Source organism: Monodon monoceros, unplaced genomic scaffold, assembly GCF_005190385.1.
Source record: "Monodon monoceros isolate NGI ecotype Baffin Bay Population unplaced genomic scaffold, NGI_Narwhal_1 Super_Scaffold_4, whole genome shotgun sequence".
NCBI lineage: Eukaryota > Metazoa > Chordata > Mammalia > Artiodactyla > Monodontidae > Monodon > Monodon monoceros.
The window spans coordinates 56084876-56106099 of NW_021703781.1; the positions used below are offsets into that span (position 1 = coordinate 56084876).

General features: G+C 52.5%; 1 protein-coding gene across 4 annotated transcripts; it reads right to left on the bottom strand.

The window, feature by feature from the left end:
- Positions 1-7509: 7509 nt before the first annotated feature.
- LDB1 (LIM domain binding 1) lies at positions 7510-20939 on the bottom strand. 4 transcript variants are annotated; one of them, XM_029245141.1, is made up of 11 exons: positions 20496-20939; positions 12428-12530; positions 12258-12302; positions 12073-12148; positions 11875-11977; positions 11529-11701; positions 10914-11036; positions 10596-10679; positions 10380-10503; positions 10033-10175; positions 7510-9315 (listed from the first exon to the last, which is right to left on the bottom strand). In XM_029245141.1, the coding sequence occupies exons 1-11, from the start codon at positions 20518-20520 to the stop codon at positions 9085-9087; spliced, it is 1230 nt and encodes a 409-aa protein (XP_029100974.1). In that variant the 5' UTR covers positions 20521-20939; the 3' UTR covers positions 7510-9084. The 4 variants fall into 4 exon arrangements, with proteins under 4 accessions (XP_029100974.1, XP_029100973.1, XP_029100975.1 ...); XM_029245140.1 differs by having other exon boundaries at positions 10027-10175; XM_029245142.1 differs by lacking the exon at positions 20496-20939 and adding an exon at positions 15095-15184 and having other exon boundaries at positions 10027-10175.
- Between the last annotated feature and the right edge of the window lie 285 nt (positions 20940-21224).

Sequence of the window (21224 nt, forward strand, 5' to 3'; positions counted from 1 at the left end):
TGGGAAATACATTTGCGTAAATATGATGAGTTACAATCTTTTTGTACAATTAAGGTATATACCCAAGAGAAATCAAAATATGTATCTAATCAAATATGTGTACCCAAATGTTCATAGCAGCATTATTCATAGCAGACAGAAAGTAGAAACAATCCAAATGTCCCTCGACTGATGAATGGCTAAATAAGATGTAGTATATTCATACAATGGAAAATTATACTTGGCAATAAAAAGAAATGAAATACTGATACATGGGGCGACATGGATGAAACTTGAAAATATGCTGCTAAGTGATCGAAGCGAGGCACAAAAGACCATATATTGTATGAATCCATTTATATGACATGTCTAAAATAGGCAAATTAATAAAGATATAAAGTAGTGGTGCAGTGGTTAAAACTCCACACTCCCAATGCAGTGAGCCAGGGTTTGATCCCCGGTCAGGGAACTAGATCCCACATGCATGCCGCAAGTAAGAGTTCACATGCCACAACTAAGAAGCCTGCAAGCCTCAACTAAGACCCAGCGCAACCAAATAAATAAATAAATAAACATTAAAAAAAAAAAAGACAAAGTAGATTAGTAGTTGCCTGGGGCTGGGATAGTGGGGGAAAATGTTGCATGACTGCTGCTGGGTATGGGTTTTCTTTTCTAAGTGATGAAAATGTTTTAAAATAGGTTTTGGAGATGTTTGCACAACACTTAAGAATATACTAAAAGCCACTGAACTGTACACTTTAAATGGGTGAATTGTATCGTGTGTAAATTATATCTCAATAAAGCTGTTACATATTTTTTTAATTTACTAAAAGAAATCTTTAATAGACAAAAAAGAGCCATATTATTATTTTTTAATTTTTTTAAAATTTATTTTATTTTTGGCTGCATTGGGTCTTCGTTGCTGTGCGGGCTTTCTCTAGTTGCAGTGAGCAGGGGCTACTCTTTGTTGCGGTGCTTGGGCTTCTCATTGCAGTGGCTGCTCTTGTTACGGAGCACAGGCTCTAGATGCACAGGCTTCAGTAGTTGTGGCTCGTGGGTTCTAGAGCACAGGCTCAGTAGTTGTGGCACATGGGCTTAGTTGCTCCACGGCTTGTGGTATCTTCCCGGACCTGGGCTCGAACCCGTGTCCCCTGCATTGGCAGGCGGATTCTTAACCATTGTGCCACCAGGCAAGCCCAAGAGCCATATTATTTAAATATACATTCGATTACTATATTTCTATGTGTTTTAGTCTTAGTGCTTCCTCCTCTGAAATTGTCCTTTATCCTTTTATCTAGTGAGGAGCCTCTTTATTAAACTTATTTTGCATTAATTAATTGTACAGAAAGATTGTAACTCATCATATTTGTTACAAATATATTTCCCAGCACACCTGCTTTTTTTTTTTTTCTTGTGGCTGGTATAAGGGGTAGAGAGTCAGGATCTACTTTTTTATTTACACACACATATACCAAAGTTATAAATTCAGTCTATATGTAGCAAAATTGATCACTCTTTTCGGGTTTTTTTTTTTTTTTTATTATTCACTCTTTTCCTTTCTGATTTCTTCTATGGTATTTAAAATCTTACAAGTTTATCCTATCCACACATACTTCTAGAAAGGTGATGAATAGTATTTCATCTTATTTTCATCTAATTTTATTTGCTTACATTTAATTCTTCAATCTTATACAATTTATTTTATGATAAGATAGGATCTTTTTGTTTTGGTTTTTTAAGTTGCTAGTAGCATGGGCTTCTCGGCCCCGTACTTGGTCCCCCTTCTCTAGTTCTATACACCACACTAAACCAATCTCACTTTAAAAGAAGTATCTAACTAGGTCACTTCTCTGTTCAAAAACAGTTGGTGGCTTCCCACTCCCTATAAAATTGAGTCTAAACTTATCAGCTTGGGAATTCCCTGGCCGTCTAGTGGTTACGACTCCAAGCTTGCACTGCAGAGGGCCTGGGTTTGATCCCTGGTCGGGGAACTAAGATCCCACAAGCCACGCAGTGCGGCCAAAAAAAATAAAATAAACAAACTTCTCAGCTTGTCATTCAAAACTCTCTACAATCTAGAAAGACTATGGAGGGCAGTTTTGCTGATTCCTTCTCTCCTATCCAGCAAAGTACTCACCATTCCTTCCCTTGACCATCCCATTTCAGTACCTTTCCTAAAGCTATCCCTCTACTTAGAATGTCTGTCGATCCTTGACAAAATTACCTGTCACAGGTCCACCTCCATTCCACAATCACAACCAATTTCACCTTCAGCAAGAAGTGTTCCCAGATCACTTTGGTCAAAACGAATTTCTCTCCCTGTAAGTCTAAAGCACTTCGCAGGTTTCTAATCCTGCTCCCTGATGTGTGCTTTTACTCAACATGTGGCTATGTCTGACTTTCCCGTTTGGGGAGTTTCAGGAGGGCAGGGACCAGGTCTTAACCATGACCGCCTTAGACCCTGCAGTGACAGTCCATTACATTTGGATGAAATTCAAACTCCTTGCTATCTTTGTGATCTTAGGCAAGTTGCTTGGCCTCTCTGGCACTTAGTTTCTTCATATTAATGGGAGATAATAACAGTACCCACAACACAGAGCTGTGCTCAGCTTTTGATGAGATAATAATTGATATAAAGCATTTCTCACAGTACCTGGTGCAGAATGAATGTTAACTGAGATTGTCATCATCGTTATTGACACCATGGCATTGTCCCATCTGGCCTCAGCCTCTCTCCTGCCACCACTTTCCCTTGCTCACCAGGCCCAGAACCCACTGGTGTTCTATTCTTCCAACCCACTAAGCACTTCCCAGCATCAGGACCTATTTCCTCCCCATGAAATCCCCCTCCCCATGCACATTACCTGGTGGAGTCCTCCTAATCCTTCAAGTCTCAGCTGATACATCACTCCCTTAGAGAGGCCTTCTTTAACACACCAGTTTAAATTAGGTCTCTCTCTGGGACTTCCCTGGCAGTCCAGTGGTTAAGACTCTGCGCTTCCATTGCAGAGGGCATGGGTTTGATCCCTGGTTGGGGAACCAAGATCCCCGCATGCTGTGTGGCACAGCCAAAAAAAAAAAAAAAAAAATAGGTCTCTATTATATATCTAACCTGCACTATTCAGTTATATATAAATTGTAATTGCATATATATGTAACTGTTTGTTTAACATCTATTTCCCTACCCAACTCTATAAGTCATGTTTTCTTATCTACTGTTCCATCTCCAATTCCTGGCATGTTGTAGATGCTCACTAAATGTAGCTTGACTGGCTGAATGAATGAATGGACAGAGTACTTTATATAGCAGGTACTCAATGAATGTTTGGATTTTTTTTTTTTTTTTTTTTTTTGGCTACGTGGCTTGCGGGATCTTAGTTTCCCCGATCAGGGATAGAACCTGGACCCTTCACAGCGAAAGTGCCGAGTCCTAACCATTGGACCGCCAGGGAATTCCCAATAAATGTTTGAACTTTAATTCAAGTTAACCCTAGATCCTCTGCCATAGTAAACGTACTCAGACCTGGGCTTCAGAGGTGGGAACATGAGTTTGCAGAGATCACACCGAAATATAAAACCAAGAAAAACTCTGCACACATAAAATAGGAGAAAGGAATAAAAATGTTCATAGGAAGGCTCTTCATAAGAGCAGAAACCATGATAGAAACAACCCAGATGTCCAGTGACAGGAGAATGAAGAACTGTGGTATAGTCACATAGTGGAATACTACACAGCCCTCAAAATGCATGAACTGCAGCAATATGAATCTTAGTAATATTAAGTAAAAATAAGCAGCCAAAAACTACATACAGCAGTATTCCTCTATAATAAGGTTAAAAAAAACTAAAAAAAAAAAAATGGAAATACATAAAGCTAAGATAAATTTATAAAAAGGAAAAGAGAATGGTGGATACCTCAGGAGGAGGATGCATTTCAGCTATTGCCAAGGTCCTAGCTTTCATGTGATAAGTTCTATGACAGTACTATAATTAAATAAATGTGTCCTGTGCACAGGGCAATGAAAAGAGTGTGCCATGAAACAAGGGTATGATTAATCTAATTCTGTGCACCTGACATCCATTAACGGCAAGGGAGAGAAATTATGCCTACTTTCTCCAGGTAGCCTTATTTGTTTGGGGGAGAGGGGGAAAAGTTTCTTCCTTCCCAACCCTCTCTGGGACTTTTCTCTAGGTTCTCCTCCTGGAGAGGTGAGCTGGTGGCACAGAGGTGGGGCAGCAGGGAGAGGAGTAATCCAGGGTTTAGCTACTTCAGGAAAAGCATCCTGGAATTGGTGGAGTAGGAACCTGGAGGTGGGTCAGCTTCCATTACCATTCAGCTCCCCCCATTCCCTAGGCTAAGAACTACAGGGTGTGTAGTCTGTCGTTCATTTCCTGCTCTTCATTGAAGACCTCCGGATGGAGTGGAAAGAAGCCTAAGAGGTACGTCCTGAGAGAATGGGACTGTGGCCACATGGTAGAGTGTTGTAAGCATTCTGGGTACTGGAGAGCTGGGTCCAGTGGAGGTCAAAACCACCATCTTCAAACTTCAGTTTGGGGACTTCCCTGGTGACGCAATGGTTAAGAATCTGCCTGCGAATGCAGGGGACATGGGTTCGAGCCCTGGTTCAGGAAGATCCCACATGCCGCGGAGCAACTAAGCCCGTGTGCTACAACTACTGAGCCTGCACTTTAGAGCCCACGAGCCACAACTACTGAAGCAGGTGCGCCGAGAGCCCATGCTCCGCAACAAGAGAAGCCACTGCAATGAGAAGCCCGCGCACCACAACCAAGAGTAGCCCCCGCTCACCACAACTAGAGAAAGCCCGCACACAGCAACGAAGACCCAACGCAGCCAAAAATAAATTAATTAATTAAAAAAAAATTCCGTTTGGAACTACGGGGCCGCTGACTCACACCTTTTTACACATTCCCTCTTTTCAGCCTGGCCCAGGACACACCTGGGCCATCCTAAGCACCCCCTGCCCCTCATCTCCCAGTCTTCCCTGCCCTTTCCTTCTTCATCCTAACTGTAGCTCCTAATCCTGTACTCTCACCTCTACTTCTACCAATCCCCAAAATGAGACCCTACTTTGTGAAAAAAGGGATTGGGGGGAAGCTCTGAGAGGGCAGCTTCAAACTTTCCACCTTAGGGGAAGGGGCTTAAGGTCAGACTGAACTGGGCTGGGCTTGCTGCGCTGGCCTCTTACCTTTAGGAAAGGGGTTAGAGGTTAGGTTGGACTGGGCTACTGGTATAAAAGGGGCTGGAGATTGTGCTGGACTAGACTAGCAGTCCTAAGAAAGAGGCTAGAAACCAGGCTGGATTGGACTGGGTTAGGAAACATGGGGAAGGAGCTGGGTTCAGGATGAGCTAGGGGCCTGGGGGTCAAGGCCTGGACCTCTGCAGTGGGGCCCCGCTGGCATACACAGTTGGGCTGAAACAAGTTTTTCAGCATCATGCTGGGCCTGGGACTGGGCCCTCCCCTGCACCCAGAAACAGAGGACATGAGGGCTTTGAAGGGTTTACTTCCCCCACCCCAGCAATTCCTCCTGAACAAGGGCCTTCCCCAGAGGGGCCACTGGGGCAAACAGGGAGGAGCCAGAGCTGGGGCTTCAGAGGAAGTCACTGGCCACCAGGTTTCCTGAGTTCAAAAAGTGGGTTCCCCTGTCTCTCTGGCCCATTCATTTCCCCCAGGGCAGAGTCCAGGCCTAGCAGGGCAGAGTCCAGGCTTAGCAATCTACCTCTCCCCTGGACCCCCACCTCCCTTTCAGAAACATACACACACACACAATGTGAACCTGCAAATGCTGAAACCCAGTCACATGCCCGCCCTGGCAGCCCCATAACCCAACACAATCGTACTGCCAAGCCATGCATTCAACAACACATCCTCATTTATGTACTTTTCACTGCCAACTCACACCCAGTGGTCATGCCTCCTCTGCCTTGTTCAGCACCGCATCCCTAGCACGTGGAATTGGGGCTGGCACCTGGAGAGGGCTCAATGAATATTAGCTGAATGAATGAATCCACCAAGACATACATCATAAACAAATGCATATACAAGCCCACATGCCTATTAATACATGTATACGTCCCTTATATACACATATCCAAGCCCTCTCTGAGGTCAGAAGTTACTACATACACAAGCTCACACTCAGGCAAAAAGGTCAGATGTACACCTAGCGCCAGACACAAACACACTGCAGATAGGTGTTACCTAGGACTTCCAGGACGAATTAGTGGTCACAGCTGGCTGGTAAATGTCCTTCAGTCAGATCAGGCCTGCAGAGGGGTGGGATATGTGTGTGTGTACAAATGCAGGCCTTGGGAGTTCTGAGGTCCTGGAGCAACGAGGAGCTGGGCTGGCAGCAAGGGCAGGGCCGAGGTAACTGCATGGACTGGAAAGGGTGTGGGGTGGGCCATGCAGTCCTTTCCTCTGGTTTCTTCCTGCCAGCTTGGGAGGTGGGGGCAGAGGTGCAGGTCTATGAGGCCTTACTTGAGATCCAGAGACCTTAGTGAGGGAACAGTCTGAGGCCTCAGATTCCCCTGTCTGGGATGAAAATGAGGGAGACTTGGAATTGCCTGACGCTTTTACTGCCGTGGCCCGGGTTCAATCCCTGGTCAGGGAACTAAGATCCTGAAAGATGCGCGGCACAACCAAAAAAAAAGAAAAAGAAAAAAAAAATGAGGGAGACTGGGTAGGGGTTTTTGCAGGTGCTAACACCCCTCCCCAACCCACTGCAGTATCTCCCTATCTTGCCAATCTTCTATAATAGTGGGGAAGGAGGGGAATCAGGGAGAATACCTGGAAAGGAGTCTGAAAAGTGCCCTATTCCTCCTACCATCTCTCTGTGGAGCTTCAGGCTGTCCCCTAGCAATAGTGCTTAAGCATCCTCCTCTCTCTGTGCCTCAGCCCAAAGTCAGCAAGGAGACAACCCCACTACTCTCCCGCTTCCCCACCCAGGGACCTAACACCAGAGGAGACTAGTTCATATCTCAGCTGGGCTGGTAAGCTAGAGGCCAGGTAGGGGTAGGAATCTGACAAAAACAGGACTGAGTCTCCCAAGAATTCTAACCACCCAAAGCTCCTCCAATCCAAGTCCCCTCCTAGGCAAGAACCCCTTCCTCCACCCCTCCCCCAACAGCTTAATCCAGGTCTATCTATCCCAGAAACCCAGCCTGCAGAGGACCACCACCTGTCTGGCAGCCCCATGACAGTTAGGGGTGAGGAACAATAGTCCTGGGAGGGGCTGGGAAGTCAACTTTTGAGGAATACAGGGCAGCCTGGGACACATCAAGAACACCACCAGAAGAGTGAGGGGAAATGTGAGATGGGAGTGAGGGGGAATTCACAAGCCCAATTCATGCCTCTTCCCCAATGACTGGTGTTAGGGACTGCAGGAAAGAGGGGAAAAAGACTGCCTTGGACTGAGTCATTATAGGCATCAATGACCAACCAAGACACTCTCAAACCAAAAAGTCTCTTTATTGATCGGTACCATACATGACTCAAATGGCCCAAAAAAAAAAAAAAAAAAAAAAAAAAAAGGCATTACAGCGGGGGGGGTGGGACATCCACCTTCCCTACCCCTTCCCTCAGCTCCTGACACAATATCCTTCCAAAAGTGGCAGCTGGAGTAGAGGAAACAGGATGTGGGGGACCCCAGAATCCAGAAGGAAGAGTGGGGAGAGAGGTGGTGCTAACACTTCTGGAACTGGCCACAGGAGAAGGCAGCGAAGCCACAGAGCTGCGTCCAGACTCATGGGACCCTGCTCTCGGCCTCACCCTGGGCCTGGAGCCTCCACATGTCCAATTGTGAAACAGAGCTGAGGATCCTGGCTGCCTCCCCTGTCCTTCTATGAAGAAGGGGAGAGAGGAGATACTGAGAGATGAAGAGCCTTTACTTCAGCTGGAGGACAAAAGCCTATTGCTCCCTGGTGGGCTCAGAGCTGGGACACCCTCAGTGGCTTTTACCCCTCCTTGAAGGGCAGGGGAGGACTAGATATGCAGTCTGAGAAGTTGGGGAAAGAGAGTACTGGAGAGTGGATGAACCCCTCCTCCACCCATGCCTGCCCAACTGAGACAAAACAAAAAACACAGTGACAAACAAGGCTGCTCCCTTCCCTCCACACTCCCTAAGGCAGGGAGCCTCCCCCTCACCCCATCCAAGACAGCTGCTCTAGTGGAGGACTTGTAAAGAATATACACACCGTGGAGGGAGGGGGTTGGGGGCTGGGATAGAAGGAGTCACAAGCACTAGGAGGGCAGGCCAGAGTCCTAGAGGATGGGGAGACAGAGACAACAGCAGGGGGCTGTCACAAAAGTGAGGCCATCAATGGCGCCCTACCCCCATGGCATGCCTTCCCCAACTCCAGTCACCCCAGAGGAAAAGAGAAGAGAGATGGCAAAGTGTCTCCTTGGTCTGAAGCTCTCCAAACTATGTAAAATGGTGATGCATACCCCACTACCTCCACATAGGCCCTAAGCTCTCCATCTGCCAGGCATAGGGAGGTAGCTGGACCTTTAATAAGGGGAAATAGGGGACATGAGTGATTTTTTTTTAAACTTACATTTTTAATAATATTATTTTTTAAAAAACTTGGAGCTGGGATAGGTGGCAGAAGGGAGGAGCCCAAAGCTTTACCCCTCTACTACCAGCCACCTAAGGGGAGGGTTTGGAGGAGGGGCATTCAATCAAGCCCCATAACTTTTAAGTCCCTAAGGGCTGTGGGCATAGACAACCCCAGGCTTGAAGAGGGTGGAGTCAGGAGGATGAGGGAACCCAGAACCTGGGGTGAGGATGGAGGCAAATGCCCTGGGAGGTGGTCAGGGCATTTCTCAGAGGCCCAGGGTCCACATAGGCATCCACATGAGTACCCCCTTCCCCAAAAGGCTCTGCAGAGGCCAGCCCCAGCCCAGGGCCACTGGGGGGGCAAATCTTGGCACCTGCCCCCAGTGAGTCCAGTTCCTCCCTGAAGCGGGTGGATGAGGCTGCCCATTTTAGATGCTCAGTCTCTTCATTCTGTCTTCTGCTCCCTGGGGCTTCGAGGGGTGGGGCAGACAGGCAGAGCGCTGGGTGGCGGTGGCCATGGCAAAGCCTTTACTGGGAGGCCTGTGACGTGGGGTTCTCCGATTTGCTCTCTTGGCTGGACGGAGGCTTGCTGTTCCAGGGGCTGTTGGCGCCCAGGGCAGGGGAGTTGTTAAAGCTGTCCTCGTCGTCAATGCCGTTGGCCGCGTCAAACTGGGTGTTCTCCAGACGGGTGATGAGCCTCTCGTCCTCGTCCCCGAACTCCCCGCCCATCAGGGTGGGCTCCCCCACCACCATCACATCCTGAGAGTGGCGGAGGTCCCCAAACATAATCGGGGCAGGGGCTCGCCCAGCCCAGGGCAGCAGATACCCTCAGAGCCCCAACACCCACCCGGGAAACTCAACCCCACAACCCCCAACTTATACCCCAATTTAAAACCCCAACTCCTCTGATACCCTCCGCCCCTGGAATACTTCCCACTGAATGACTGCAAAGCATCACAGCCTTTAACCTATATCCACTGGATTCTGGGAGAAGTCAGTCTACTCCTCTAGCTCCCTAGTCCATCTCTCCGAAATTTTAGGGGGCTCCTGAACTTCTGTCCAATGTAAGAGAGAAGGAGCAGATCCAAAACACCGTTGGGGAAATGTATGTGCATGTATGTATTCTAGATTTGCACACATTCAAGTCTGTGTGTCCCTCTGTCAGCGTGTGTGTCTCTCTGGTGGTCTGTGTGCCCCTAAGCTGTCTGTCCTTTATGTCCATACATTCCCATGGCTGTCTCCGTCCCTTGATGTCGTACGTTGCTACGTCTGAGTCTGTGTGATCACAATCATGCACGTGACTGACAAGGACTGTCATCAGGGACAAGAGTCAGCCCACGATGGCAAAGTACACTGGGAAAAACTGTCTTTGTTTCTACATCTGCTAGTGAGCTCAGGATGGGACAGGGTCCAGGGTCAGGGGCCAGCAGTGGGGCAGCCCAGAAGAGAGAAGAAAGCCGAGATGCTTACAGGTACCTGGCTGGAGAGGGCGAAGGTGCTGGCTGGGCTTTTCTTCTTGCTGTTGCTGTTGTTGGTGTTGCCGCCCCCCGAGCTCATGGTGCTGCCCCCTGACATCTTCCTTTTCCGCCGCTTGCTGGGCTGCTGCCGTGCAGGCTCCGCTGTGCCAGGGAAAGGAGACTCAGGTGGGGTAGCGCCCTGGGACCCTCATTCCCCATTCTGGCTCCTAAGGAGCCTGAGCCTACCCTGATCCCAATCTTGCAGACCCAGGAAAGAGGAAAGGGCTTTGTGAGGAGACAGCGATACAGCCTTGGGAAAGCAGCATCAGATACTGGTAAGAGCAGGTACAGGTGCAAGGCACTCACCAGGGGGTGCTACCATGCGCTGCCACTTCTGGAAGAGGCAGGTCTTGAGACAGTCACGGGGGCTGAGGCTGTAGGTCTTGTGGCGGGACATGAGCTCCTGCATGGGCTCGAGTATCACACAGAGCTGGGGGGAGACCAGTTAGTGGCTTGTCAGGGGACAGACGTGGAGTGGAGACCAAATGGGATGGGGCAGAAATTGGGTGACCAGAGACTCACTCGGAGGTAGTTGAGAGTGGAATTGGACAGCCCACACCGGGTGATGTTTTTGGAAAGCTGATCCAACATCTGGGGGTCCTGGGCCTAGAGGAGGAGAAAGGTAAGAATACTAGCACCTGGGTTGCATCTGCTCACCTGCCCTATCATCTTAGCCTCGTGACACCCAAGAGAAGAGGGGCTACTATATAAAAACCCATTTTTCAGATGGATAAACTTCAACCCTCTGTCTAGGGCCACTGGCGGGTAATGGCAGACCTTGTTCCACCCTTCCTGCTGCCTGCCCTCAGCCTTGTGGCTTAGGTTCTGTGCACAACTCACATGCATGGCAAGGATGCTGCGGGGGATGAGCTCTCGGTGCTGCCGGATGCTGAAGTGCCACGTCTTTATCCGCATCATGTCATCAAACATGAACTCCAGGTACAACCGGCCCTCCACACAAACCTGGAAACAAGCTTGTCACAAGTCTGCTCACTTCCCCACATACGCAAAAGTATACCAGTTCCCCTGTTTCCTCATGATTCTCCCACTACATACACTCCTGCCACCTGAACAGAAATCTGGGTGCATAACTGACATGGACCGTCTCCTCATATACCTGCCACACCGGCACACACACACACACAGACACACACACACACACAGGAGAAACGCTTAACAGATTCTTGTCCTCTCCTCTTGTAGCTAGCAAAACACTCGTCAGCCATAAGCTCCATGAGGACAGGCTCTTGTTCACTGGTGTCTCCCTGCGGCCCAGAAAACTGTCATGTACAAACTCAATACATGTCTGCTGAATACTGCAGCATGCCTGCCATCCCTGTGCATCCTGCCACTTCCCATTATGTCTCCCTGGGGAAAAGCCAAGTACATTTTTGGGAGCCAGAAGGGGAATCAAACCCAGGTACTTCAGTGCTCCACATCCAGCTGGGTGCTAACCTGGGTGAACATAGGTTTGCCATGCTGGGTCACCATGCTGCCCTGGTCACAGTCAAGGGAAACAAAGTTGCTGTGGAATGCCTCCTTGGGGTGCTTAAGTACATAGTAGAGCTCCGTAGCACCCCCCTCAAAGATGCTGCGGAAGTAGCGTGGGATCAGGGTCCGGCCAATGGCTGCAGAGATGGGACAAACTCTTCAGAACAGAAGGATCTCAAAAGTGGTCAGGCAGATACCACCCCTGCCAAGACAGATCCCCTGGGACAAATACCCACGCCCAGATCTTAGAAGGACACAGGAGATGTACGCTCTTACAGCAGCACTGGCAGGACCCCTAGAGGTCACTCACTATATCTCTTTGGTCCATCCTCCAGGCAGAAAGTGATGGTTAACATGGCATCATCCTCAAAGAACTCAGTCGTGAAAGCATCCCACCAGAGATTGTCACACTCCTAAGAAGCACAGGGAGGGGTGTGTGTGTCAGAAGACGTGCCACAGGGGTGCCCAGATGGCCCTCTCCCTCCAAGCTCCTTTCCCCTGGCTATACCTCTGTCCAGTTTTGAAGCCGTTTGTTAAGCTCGAATATCCTGTAGTCAGTTTGGTTGCCATATGGTGTGTGCCTCCTGGGGGAAGTGAAGAAGGGAGATCAGTAGGAGCAGAGCATCCCCCTCACCACCCCCGCCTTCACCCCTGTAATGGAAAGCACCAACCTCCCCACTGGGCTCCACTTACCCAATCCCAGGCTCCAGGTAGGTAGGCGGGTACATGGGAGTTGGGCTGTGTAAGGGAAGAGGCTATGAGAATGGGGGTGGAAGACAGGAATTATTGGGGGGTGTCACTCCCTCCCCTTTTCAGGCAGGATGCCATCTGGGGAAGGAACAGGAAGTAGACAAGAAACTCACCCCACATCCCGATCTAGCATGGTGCCGGGATGGAAGGGGGGGAAGGCGTTGCCGTTCGGGGGCTCCTTGGGTGAGTACAGCTTGAATGACTTTGAGGAACAACCTAGAAGGGAAAGAAAGAAGGGGTCTCCTGAGTCCCTCTTGGCAGTGCTCCTAGAAGTCTGCTAGACTGTATGCACAGGGACTGGTCTTCTGGAGCCCCCGAGGGCACTAGGGGAGGGAGACTACCCTACGGAGCACCTATCCCAGTTTTTATTAAGAAACTAGAAGTTCTCAGCCCTAATACCCAAGACCCCATTTCTTCATGTGGCTGAGCCCTGGATGACAGAATTGAACCTGGGAAGAAATGTCAATACCACAGGATAAATAAATATCTAAATATCAGAATCTAAAATTTTGAGAAACTCCCTTTTCATCTACATTATTTTGTTTAATCATCATCACAAGCCTGTGAGGGAGCAGGGCCGAGTGTAACATTCCCATTCTATAAATGAAGCAACTAAAAGTTCAAAGGGACTTACCAAGACCGTACAGCTACTAACTGGCAGAGTGAGAACTCAAGTCCTAGGGCTCAAGCCTAGTCTTCCGATTCCCATATCCTATAGTATTTACCCCTCTATTGCCCTCTGGAGACCAGGTTGGGGGAGGGTAAAGGGGGATTTTGCCAACTCCCTGCTCCTTCTCCACCCCCAGGGTCTCAGGAGGGCAGGGAATAGAAAGATAAAGGGGGGGGGAGTGCCTGCTGGGTGCCGCCCACCAGATAACCAGTTGGGCCTTCTGCCTCTCCCACAAACGGCCACTCCCTTATCAGCCCAGCCCCCCACACACACACCCACCATGGGTCTAGTATTGTCTCCAAACCAGAAACCCAAAGCCTCAACCCCTTTTCTCTCCTTAGACTTGCAGTGAGGGAGGGAGGTAGACGGGCCTCCAATGGGTCCCACTCTAGTTACATATAGAAAATAAGAAGCCCCAGGGAAGGAGCCTAGGTTTCAGGGGCTCAGTCTAGGAGGCAAGTGGTAACTAGACAGGGTCTCTGCTTGTGTGTATCTGTGCATGTGCTCATGTGTCCCCTCTCCACCTCACTCAGAAGCATACACAGTTCTACTCCTGCTCTACTATTACCTGACTGGAAGAAGTGTTACTTTCATAGCTAGGTAAGAGCCAGGTACCCTCACAATGCCACTTATCCCCTCCCCACCAGACAGGAGGAGATCGTGAAGCAGAGTCCTAGTCACAGCTGCTTCCTCATGTCTCCCAAACTTGATTGCATTTGGAAGGGTAGCTGTATCGCTGTATCTGAGCCCCATCTCCAATTTAGATACAAAATCTATTTTGTTCCTTGGGAGGAAGAGACAAAGGAAGACCCTGTACCAACATGTATCATTTAATTCTCTCCCCTGGGTCCCCTCCTCACAATATGGGCCAAAGGAGGGTCCCAGAGAGGCCTACCCTCCACTGTCCCCAAAGACTCAGTGCCAAGACTCAGAGCCTGTGTGTACCTGCACACGCGTGTGCCTCATCCTGCCTAGCAGGCTTGCACCCGCAGCTCGCCCCAACATGTCTACCAAGGGCTGGAACCCAGCAGCCCCAGGCAGGATCAGGGTGCCTGCAACAGGCCCTTGCCCCACGCATGAGCTCTCACAGGCCACATCCAAATGCTCCCAGCACGACATACACAGCCTTCACATGCCAGTCAGGACTGAATGAGGAGCATGTGTCCTCAGGAAAGAGGCAGTCCCACCCAACCCCAAGTCTCCCCACTCCACAGACAGGTGGACAAGGCCATGTAGGAAGTCAAAGCTCACATTAGCAACCAGAAGCCAGGCCTGGGCAATGCACCCAGTAGTCTAGATTATTAGACCTGGCCCTCATCCCCTACCTAGGCCCTCCTTTCCCCAAAAGCATTACTGCCCCTGCCCCTCAGTTTCAGGACCACTTGAAATGTATCAGCTCAAGACCCTAAAGAGAAGGGAGGCAAAACACCAGGGTTCCTCTCTAACTCTGAAAAAAGTTTCAGAGCTTCAATTTCTCACTTGAGAAATGACAGGCATTGCCTGGGGCTAGGTAACAGTACTGAGGAGCTAAAGCCCAACGCTTTGGGGCCTCTATTTACACGACCAGTGAAGGGACACAAATAAACTCAGCATCTCTCCAGAGCCATAGCAACTCCCAGTAGCCCCAGCACAAGGGCTGGGGAGTGAGAAGAGAAGGGGAGGGAACATCACCCAGACCATCTGTCCCTGCTGCTGCCTGTCCCCAGCAGCAGGGGTAGAGGGAGCAACGTGGGGGTGGGGGTGAGGGGATGGATGTGTCATCCAGTCTTGGAGTCAGGCAGAGTCCCGTCTCCCACCTCTAGCAACCTAGGAGCCCTTAGGAAGGGGGAGGAGAGAGGAAGAGCCCAGAACTAGTAAAGTTTTCTCAGAATGGAAGCTGCATCCTGTGGCCTAGGGGGGCACCTCCAGCTGGGTATTTCCATGGTAACCAGCCTGACCCGAGGGCAGGCCCCCTCCCTTTGGGGGCTGACCAGAGGTCGTCAGCAGGCCTGAGAGCCCTCTCCTCTATGAGCTGGGTCACCTCTCTCACAGCCAGCATACCAGGCCCGGGCCTGATGGAGGACCTTCCACCCACCCCCAACAGGCTTGCAGGGTGCCCAGACTTACTTACCTGGGAGAACTGAGGGGGCCAGGAGAGGTGCGGGGAGCGGCTGCGAGCCCAGAGGGGCCCTGGCAGGGGTGAGGCCTGAGGGGGGGCCAACTTCAGCCGCTCATGTCCCGAGTGGGACAGGCAGGCCTGGCTGGGAGTTCCACTCCGCGGGCTGCACAAAGACTCGCACGCACGGCCTCGGCCCGCCCCACGGCGGCCACAGCCCCGGGAGAAAGTTACAATGGCCACTGGGCTGGGGACCCGGGGCCAGGGGGCCGGCCTGGGGGGCGGGGGGCCGCGGGGAGTCCGGAGCCTTCTTTGTTTGCAAGGTTTCCCTCAACAATGGCTGCTCCGCTCTTTCCTCCTCCTCCTCCTCCTCCTCTGCTCTCCCCGCCGCCGCCTCTGCCTCTGCCTCCAAGCAGCCCGCCCGCCCTCCCCAGGCCAGCAGGCCCCTCCGCCGGGGCACCAGCAGAGGCAGGGCCCGGCACTCACACTCACTCACACTCGCTCACGCACAGACACACACAGCGCCCCGCCGGCTCCCTTCCTTCTCTCCCTTTCTCTCCCTCCCTCCCCGCTGGCTCTCTCAGAGCCTCTCTCAGAATGAGGCCCCAGGGCGGGCGGAGGGTGGAGCTGCCCCCACCGGCCCCGCCCCCTCCCTGCGAGGAAAGAGGAAGAGGGAGAGAGGGGAGGGAGACAGCTCGAGAGAGGGAGGCAGGCAGGGAGGACTGCTGAGAAAAACAAAAGAGAGACAGAGACTGGGAGAGACAGGGGACAGGCCGGAGAGAGGGAGACAGAGAGACTGGGTCTGGAGAGACCGGGATGGAGGGGAGGGCTGTGGGAGCCAGGAACTGGAATGCCGCTCCCAAGCCCCAAGCGGGGTGTTCAGGGGTGAGCTGGGGAGCCTTAGCCACAGGCAGGGATGGAGGAGGGCACTCGTCCTCTCTGGAGACTCCCAGTATCTTCTAACGGTCTCCCAAACATCCCCCAAATCTCTCTTCCTCTCCCTAGTGATCTCTCGGGTTGAAGGCTGGCCTGAGCAGCCACCCTTGGCTGGTGAAATCCCAGAGCAGCTGGGGGGAAGGCTCCAGGGGGTTATTTTTGACAGAGACACACTCAGACTTCAGCCTGTAAACACTGATTGGAAGGAGGGGGACACTCCAGGTTCCCTGCCCCCAACCCAGCTTAGTTCCAAATGCTGACTACCTTTGCAGGAAGCCCCCTTTCCCCCACCCACCCATCATCACCACCACCACCACCACCACCACCACCACCACCACCACCACCGGAGGCACGTGGGTGCAAGGGAAAGGGGCTCTGTTAGAGCTCAGGAAGGCAAACTTGCCCATCTGAGGGTCCCCAGAAGGGGTCTAGTCTGCTGCTGAATCCTCCCCCAAACCCTAGGAAAAAATGGTATATGGTTACCAGGGTAGGAACCTGTTCTCCAATGCAAGGGGGGAAGCCCAAGAGAGGGGGCTTTTCTAAAACTTGGATAGTGGTCCAGGCCCTACTACCTGGACAGAAACACACACACACACACACACACACACACACACTCTCTCTCTCTCTCTCTCTCTCTCTCACATGGGAAGTGGGGGGCAGTAAGGACTTCCTTCTGCTTTGCAATTTGAGTCTCAGCTTTGTATTCCCGCCCCCCCAACCAGATTCACACACAGCCCCACAACAGGATGGCATACACACCAGCTGACTGTGCAATAATAATACTATTGCATCTGGCTCTGTGAACATCCTCCACACACAATTAACACAGCTCACTCTCACACAAATCCGTACCTGATACATACTTCAACCTGTGATATACCTCAAACCTCAAATAAACCCAAACCCAGGACACACACACATACACAGTGGGACCTGTGACGCACATGCCCCAAGACACACCCCAAAACTGCATTATACCTCCTGAACCTTTGACAGACTGCTACACACATACCCTGACCATTTGTTACCCAGGGACTAACCCCACCCCCCTCTGAAATCTGCACACCATTCTCCATCATGGCCTGGCCATATGATACATCCTGGCTTTCATAAACCTATCGAAATCTATACTATTCAGCCAGAATGCCTACCATCATACTGCCTACCACCAGGACTTGAGATACTTGTCCTGACTCCCAAATTTACAGCCCAACTCTGGGATAACTACATTCCTCCCCCACTGACAGGACAATTCCTGTCATTTGTTTTGTGCCTTTAAACTTTCCAAAGCACAGTCACAGGCAGTACCTCAAGAGATCCTAATAGCATCCAGGGCCTATTATCCTAACTTGCACAGATTACAGTGAGACAGGAGGGCCTGAGGCTGGAACCCTGGTTCTAACCCCACTCACACAAGCCCAGCCCTGGGGCACTGCAGCCATTCCTACTGCCTGCCCCCTCCAAGGAATGGTCACTCCAGGCCCCAAATGACTATCTACTTGGGGAGGGGAGATGGTTGTGTGCTCTGGCTTCAGCATCCAGTTCAGAACTCAGAACCCCCACCCAGTCTGTCTCCTCAAATTTCAGGGAGAAGGGCCCCTAAATACCAAGATGTATCCAGACCCTGGCATATCACTCAAAACGGGCCCTCTCCTAGTTCCCCTTCTCCAGCAAGTCCTCTCTCAGTTCGGACTTAATTCTCCCACTTGCACAGGGGCAGATGAGGTCCAACTAAAGAGAGCAACTCAGAGTTAGAAGGCTCTAAAATTGGTGGGAGGTGGGGTGGGGAGAAAGCAGGGAGCAGCAAAGACTGACAAAGGTGATGAGGGAGGGAAGAGCAAGAGCACCCCTGCTGGAGGTGGGAATTCTGAAGGGGAGCAGCCCGCCCCAGCCCACAGGATAAGGTACCAGCACTGCCCCCTGCCCGGGCCCCTGGGGCTCCCTGACCCAGGCCTCCAGTGTGCCTGCCCCCCTTCCTTTGTCTGTGCCCGGCCTCCCGTTGGCCTGGCGCTCTGCCATCCTCCTCTCCTGGCTCCCAGCCGCCACCACTGCTGCCTCCTCCCCTCCCCCTACTCCTCCCTACCTTAACCCTTCTGAGTCACATGCTGCCCCAGACAGGCCCTGGCCCCCTCAGCAACCTGCCCTGCCCAGGATGATGTCCCTTAGCAGAGATCCTCCCTGCTCCCGACCAAAGCCCCAGAAGCTACTACACACCCCAGGAGCACTATGAGAGCTAGATGTGTGTATGTGTGTATCTTGTAGTGTTTCCTTCTGCATGTGCATGTGTGTGGGTCTGCGTGTGCTCTGGCTTCCCTCAGTCACATGTGTGGGGCATGTGCTGTCTCTGCCGGGCTGGGGGAGGAGGAGCCGGGAGACAGCAGAGCACAAAGGAGAGACTCAGGCAGGCAGGCAGGCAGGCGGCAGGCAGGCAGCCTGCCAGGGCGCCTGGGCCCCCACCCCAGGGCTGCTCAGGTTGCGGGGGGTGGTCTTTAGGCCTGGACTGGACATGCTGCCACGGGGTCCCTGTGTTCAGCCATGTGCTCACACACACCCATGCAAGCGTGGTGCCCTCCCTTACCCCGAATCCTACCATTTCTCACCCCCAGGCCACTCTCATGCCCCTCCCCAAGTGGTTCTCTTGAAGACTAACCTCCATCCATCCTCTGTGGCACCAATCCATAGACTTCCTCACATTCAGGAAAAAGATTCCCCACTCTCGGCCATCTTAGGCCCCCTCTTCCCCAACCAGATCACCAGACACACAAAAGGAACATACCTTTTAGGGCACTGCCTTAAGTTGTCCCCCCTCACACATACAGGTCCTCTTCTGTACCCATGCTGCTCCCTGAGAGACTGAGAGGGAAACTTTCTCCCTTCTCCTACAGGACCAGGCACCCTACCTCAACTTCAAGATCAACCTCCCATCTACCTCCAGCTTGACAACCCTTCCATACTCACCTCCTGCTCGCTATTTGTAGGCACTAATAATCATATTTAAGACTCAGCCCTTTAGCTATGCTTATGTAGGGCGATGGAGGATCAAGGCCATGGGATGGACTCAGAGAATGGATGGATCTGAACAGGGTACTCAGCGTGGGGCAATTGTAAAGAAAATACACAAACACACACACCAAGCTGGTAGGAGGAGGAATGATGGGGCCAGGCAGGATTCCAGCTTGGCAGGCTCTTCCCTCTCCTCCTCTCCCCGACCCTCTGCAGCAGGAGCCAGGGGTTCCCACACCTGGATATCCCAGGATTCTTAGGCTCTACTAGCCCTCCCTCTGGGCCCCATGCCCCTTAAACGTCAGCCTCAGCAGGCACTTTAAGTGTGTGCCCAGCCCAGCAGAGCTTTGGCCTGGGTCACATGATTTTCAAGGAAGCTTCCGCACTGGCAGCTTCCCTTGGGGATGTGTGTTGGGGGGAGGGGGGTTTCCAGTTGTGAGGTATGGGCCTCCCAGAGAACAGGGCATTTGGAGGGGCTAAGGATCCAAACCAGGCTAGATTCAGGAATACCTGACTTTCCAAAGAAAGCTACCTCCTGCCTGGGACAGAAGGGGGTCCTGCAGATAATTCAAGAACCCAGAGTCCTGGGGATGGATATAAACCGTGTTCTGAGGCCCTCTGAAGACCACCTCTCCAGTCACACGGCCCCTCTCCTTCTCCCTGGCAGCAGGAAAGAACTCAGACCCAGGCCTTCCTCCTCCCTAGGAAAGAACTCAGACCCAGGCTGTCTGTCACTGGCAAGAGCTGATGTGTTTGGGGGGAGGCAGGGATATGAACCTAAGTCCTCTCATTGGGGTCAAGCATCGCTCCCCTCAATTCAACTCTCACAAGTCACTCTTATTTCCTAGCTTGCCTGGGGCTGCCACATTCCCCCTCCCACTAGGGCGAAGATGCCAGACCCAAGGGCCCAATTATCTGCCCCCCACACCCCAGGAGGACCTCGTGTCCCTCAGGAGGGCCAACCTTCCCTGGCAACAGGCAGGATAATTTGGAGGGGGGCAAGACGGCCCCCAATCAATCCCTCCCCCCAAACAGCGTCCTCAGAAACAGCCTGGAGGGAGGTGTCACAGAATAGGTAAGAGGGAATAGGCAGCAGGGAAGGGGGGGCAACCCAAACCAGCCAATCACAACTGTATGATGACCTGAGGGGGGGGGTCAAAAGTCCAGACTCACTTCTGATTGGCTAACACCCTGGAATTCTGGGAATTTCAGCCCCCCCAAAACCCCTCCCTAAGTAGCCTCCTCCACCAAAAAACACACACAAGCTAACCCCAGCGCCCCTTACCCGTGCCTCTGGGCTGCTGCGCATTTACACAGTTGGGGAAAACCTTCCCCCGACTGAGGCCCCACACACCCCTCAAGCCTCCGACCACAGGCATGCCATCGACGCCCCACACACAAGTTCTCACCAAACAAGGGGTGAAGGATCGGCAGGGAGGGTTCGGGGAGGGGCCGGGCGGCCGCGCGCCCCACTCACCAGGACAGGCACAGCCCACTGACATCTTCACATCGCCCGCCGCTGGGGGCCCAGCCAAGTCACGGTGCCCGCCCCGCGCGGGGACAGGCTGGGCATGAGCCGCCGCCGCCGCCCGCGGCCCCCGCTGTCCTCGCCGCCGGCCCGGCCCGGCCTCGGCCCGGTGCGGGCGGCCCCTGGCTGCAGTGAGGGGCCTGTCAGGCGTGGAGCAGACAGGAAGGAAGCCAGGCAGGAAGGCGAGCTGTCTCTGCGTGTGTGCGCGCGGGTGTGCGTCCCCGAAGTGTGTGTCTGTGTGTGCGCGTGTGCGTGTCTGTGCGCTCCCGCCGCCCTCCCCGCCGCCAACGCCGCCGCCGCTGCCGCTCGCCCCCTCTAGCTCTCGCGCTCCCTCTCGCTCTCGCTCTCGCTCTCCCTCGGTAGGCGCCCGCTCACCAGCCCTAGTCGGGCTGGGCCGGGCTTTATTAATATGCTAATTGCCTGCTAGTGGGCGGGGAGAGCAGTGTCAAAGTGACCCGGGCGAGGGCGCAGCGGGCGGCGACTTGCGTGCGCAGCGCGGCGGCGGACGGCGAGGGGCCGGCGGCGCTCCGAGTTCGGCGTGCTTGTGACGCAGCTTTTAAAAAAGGAGACCGAGGCAGAGACCCGGGAGAGGGCGGGCGAGGGGAAGGGAGAGGAAGCGAAGCCTCACGCTGGGTGTCCGTCCTCCGGGCGCCGCTGGGTTGGGAGCTTAGAGGAGCC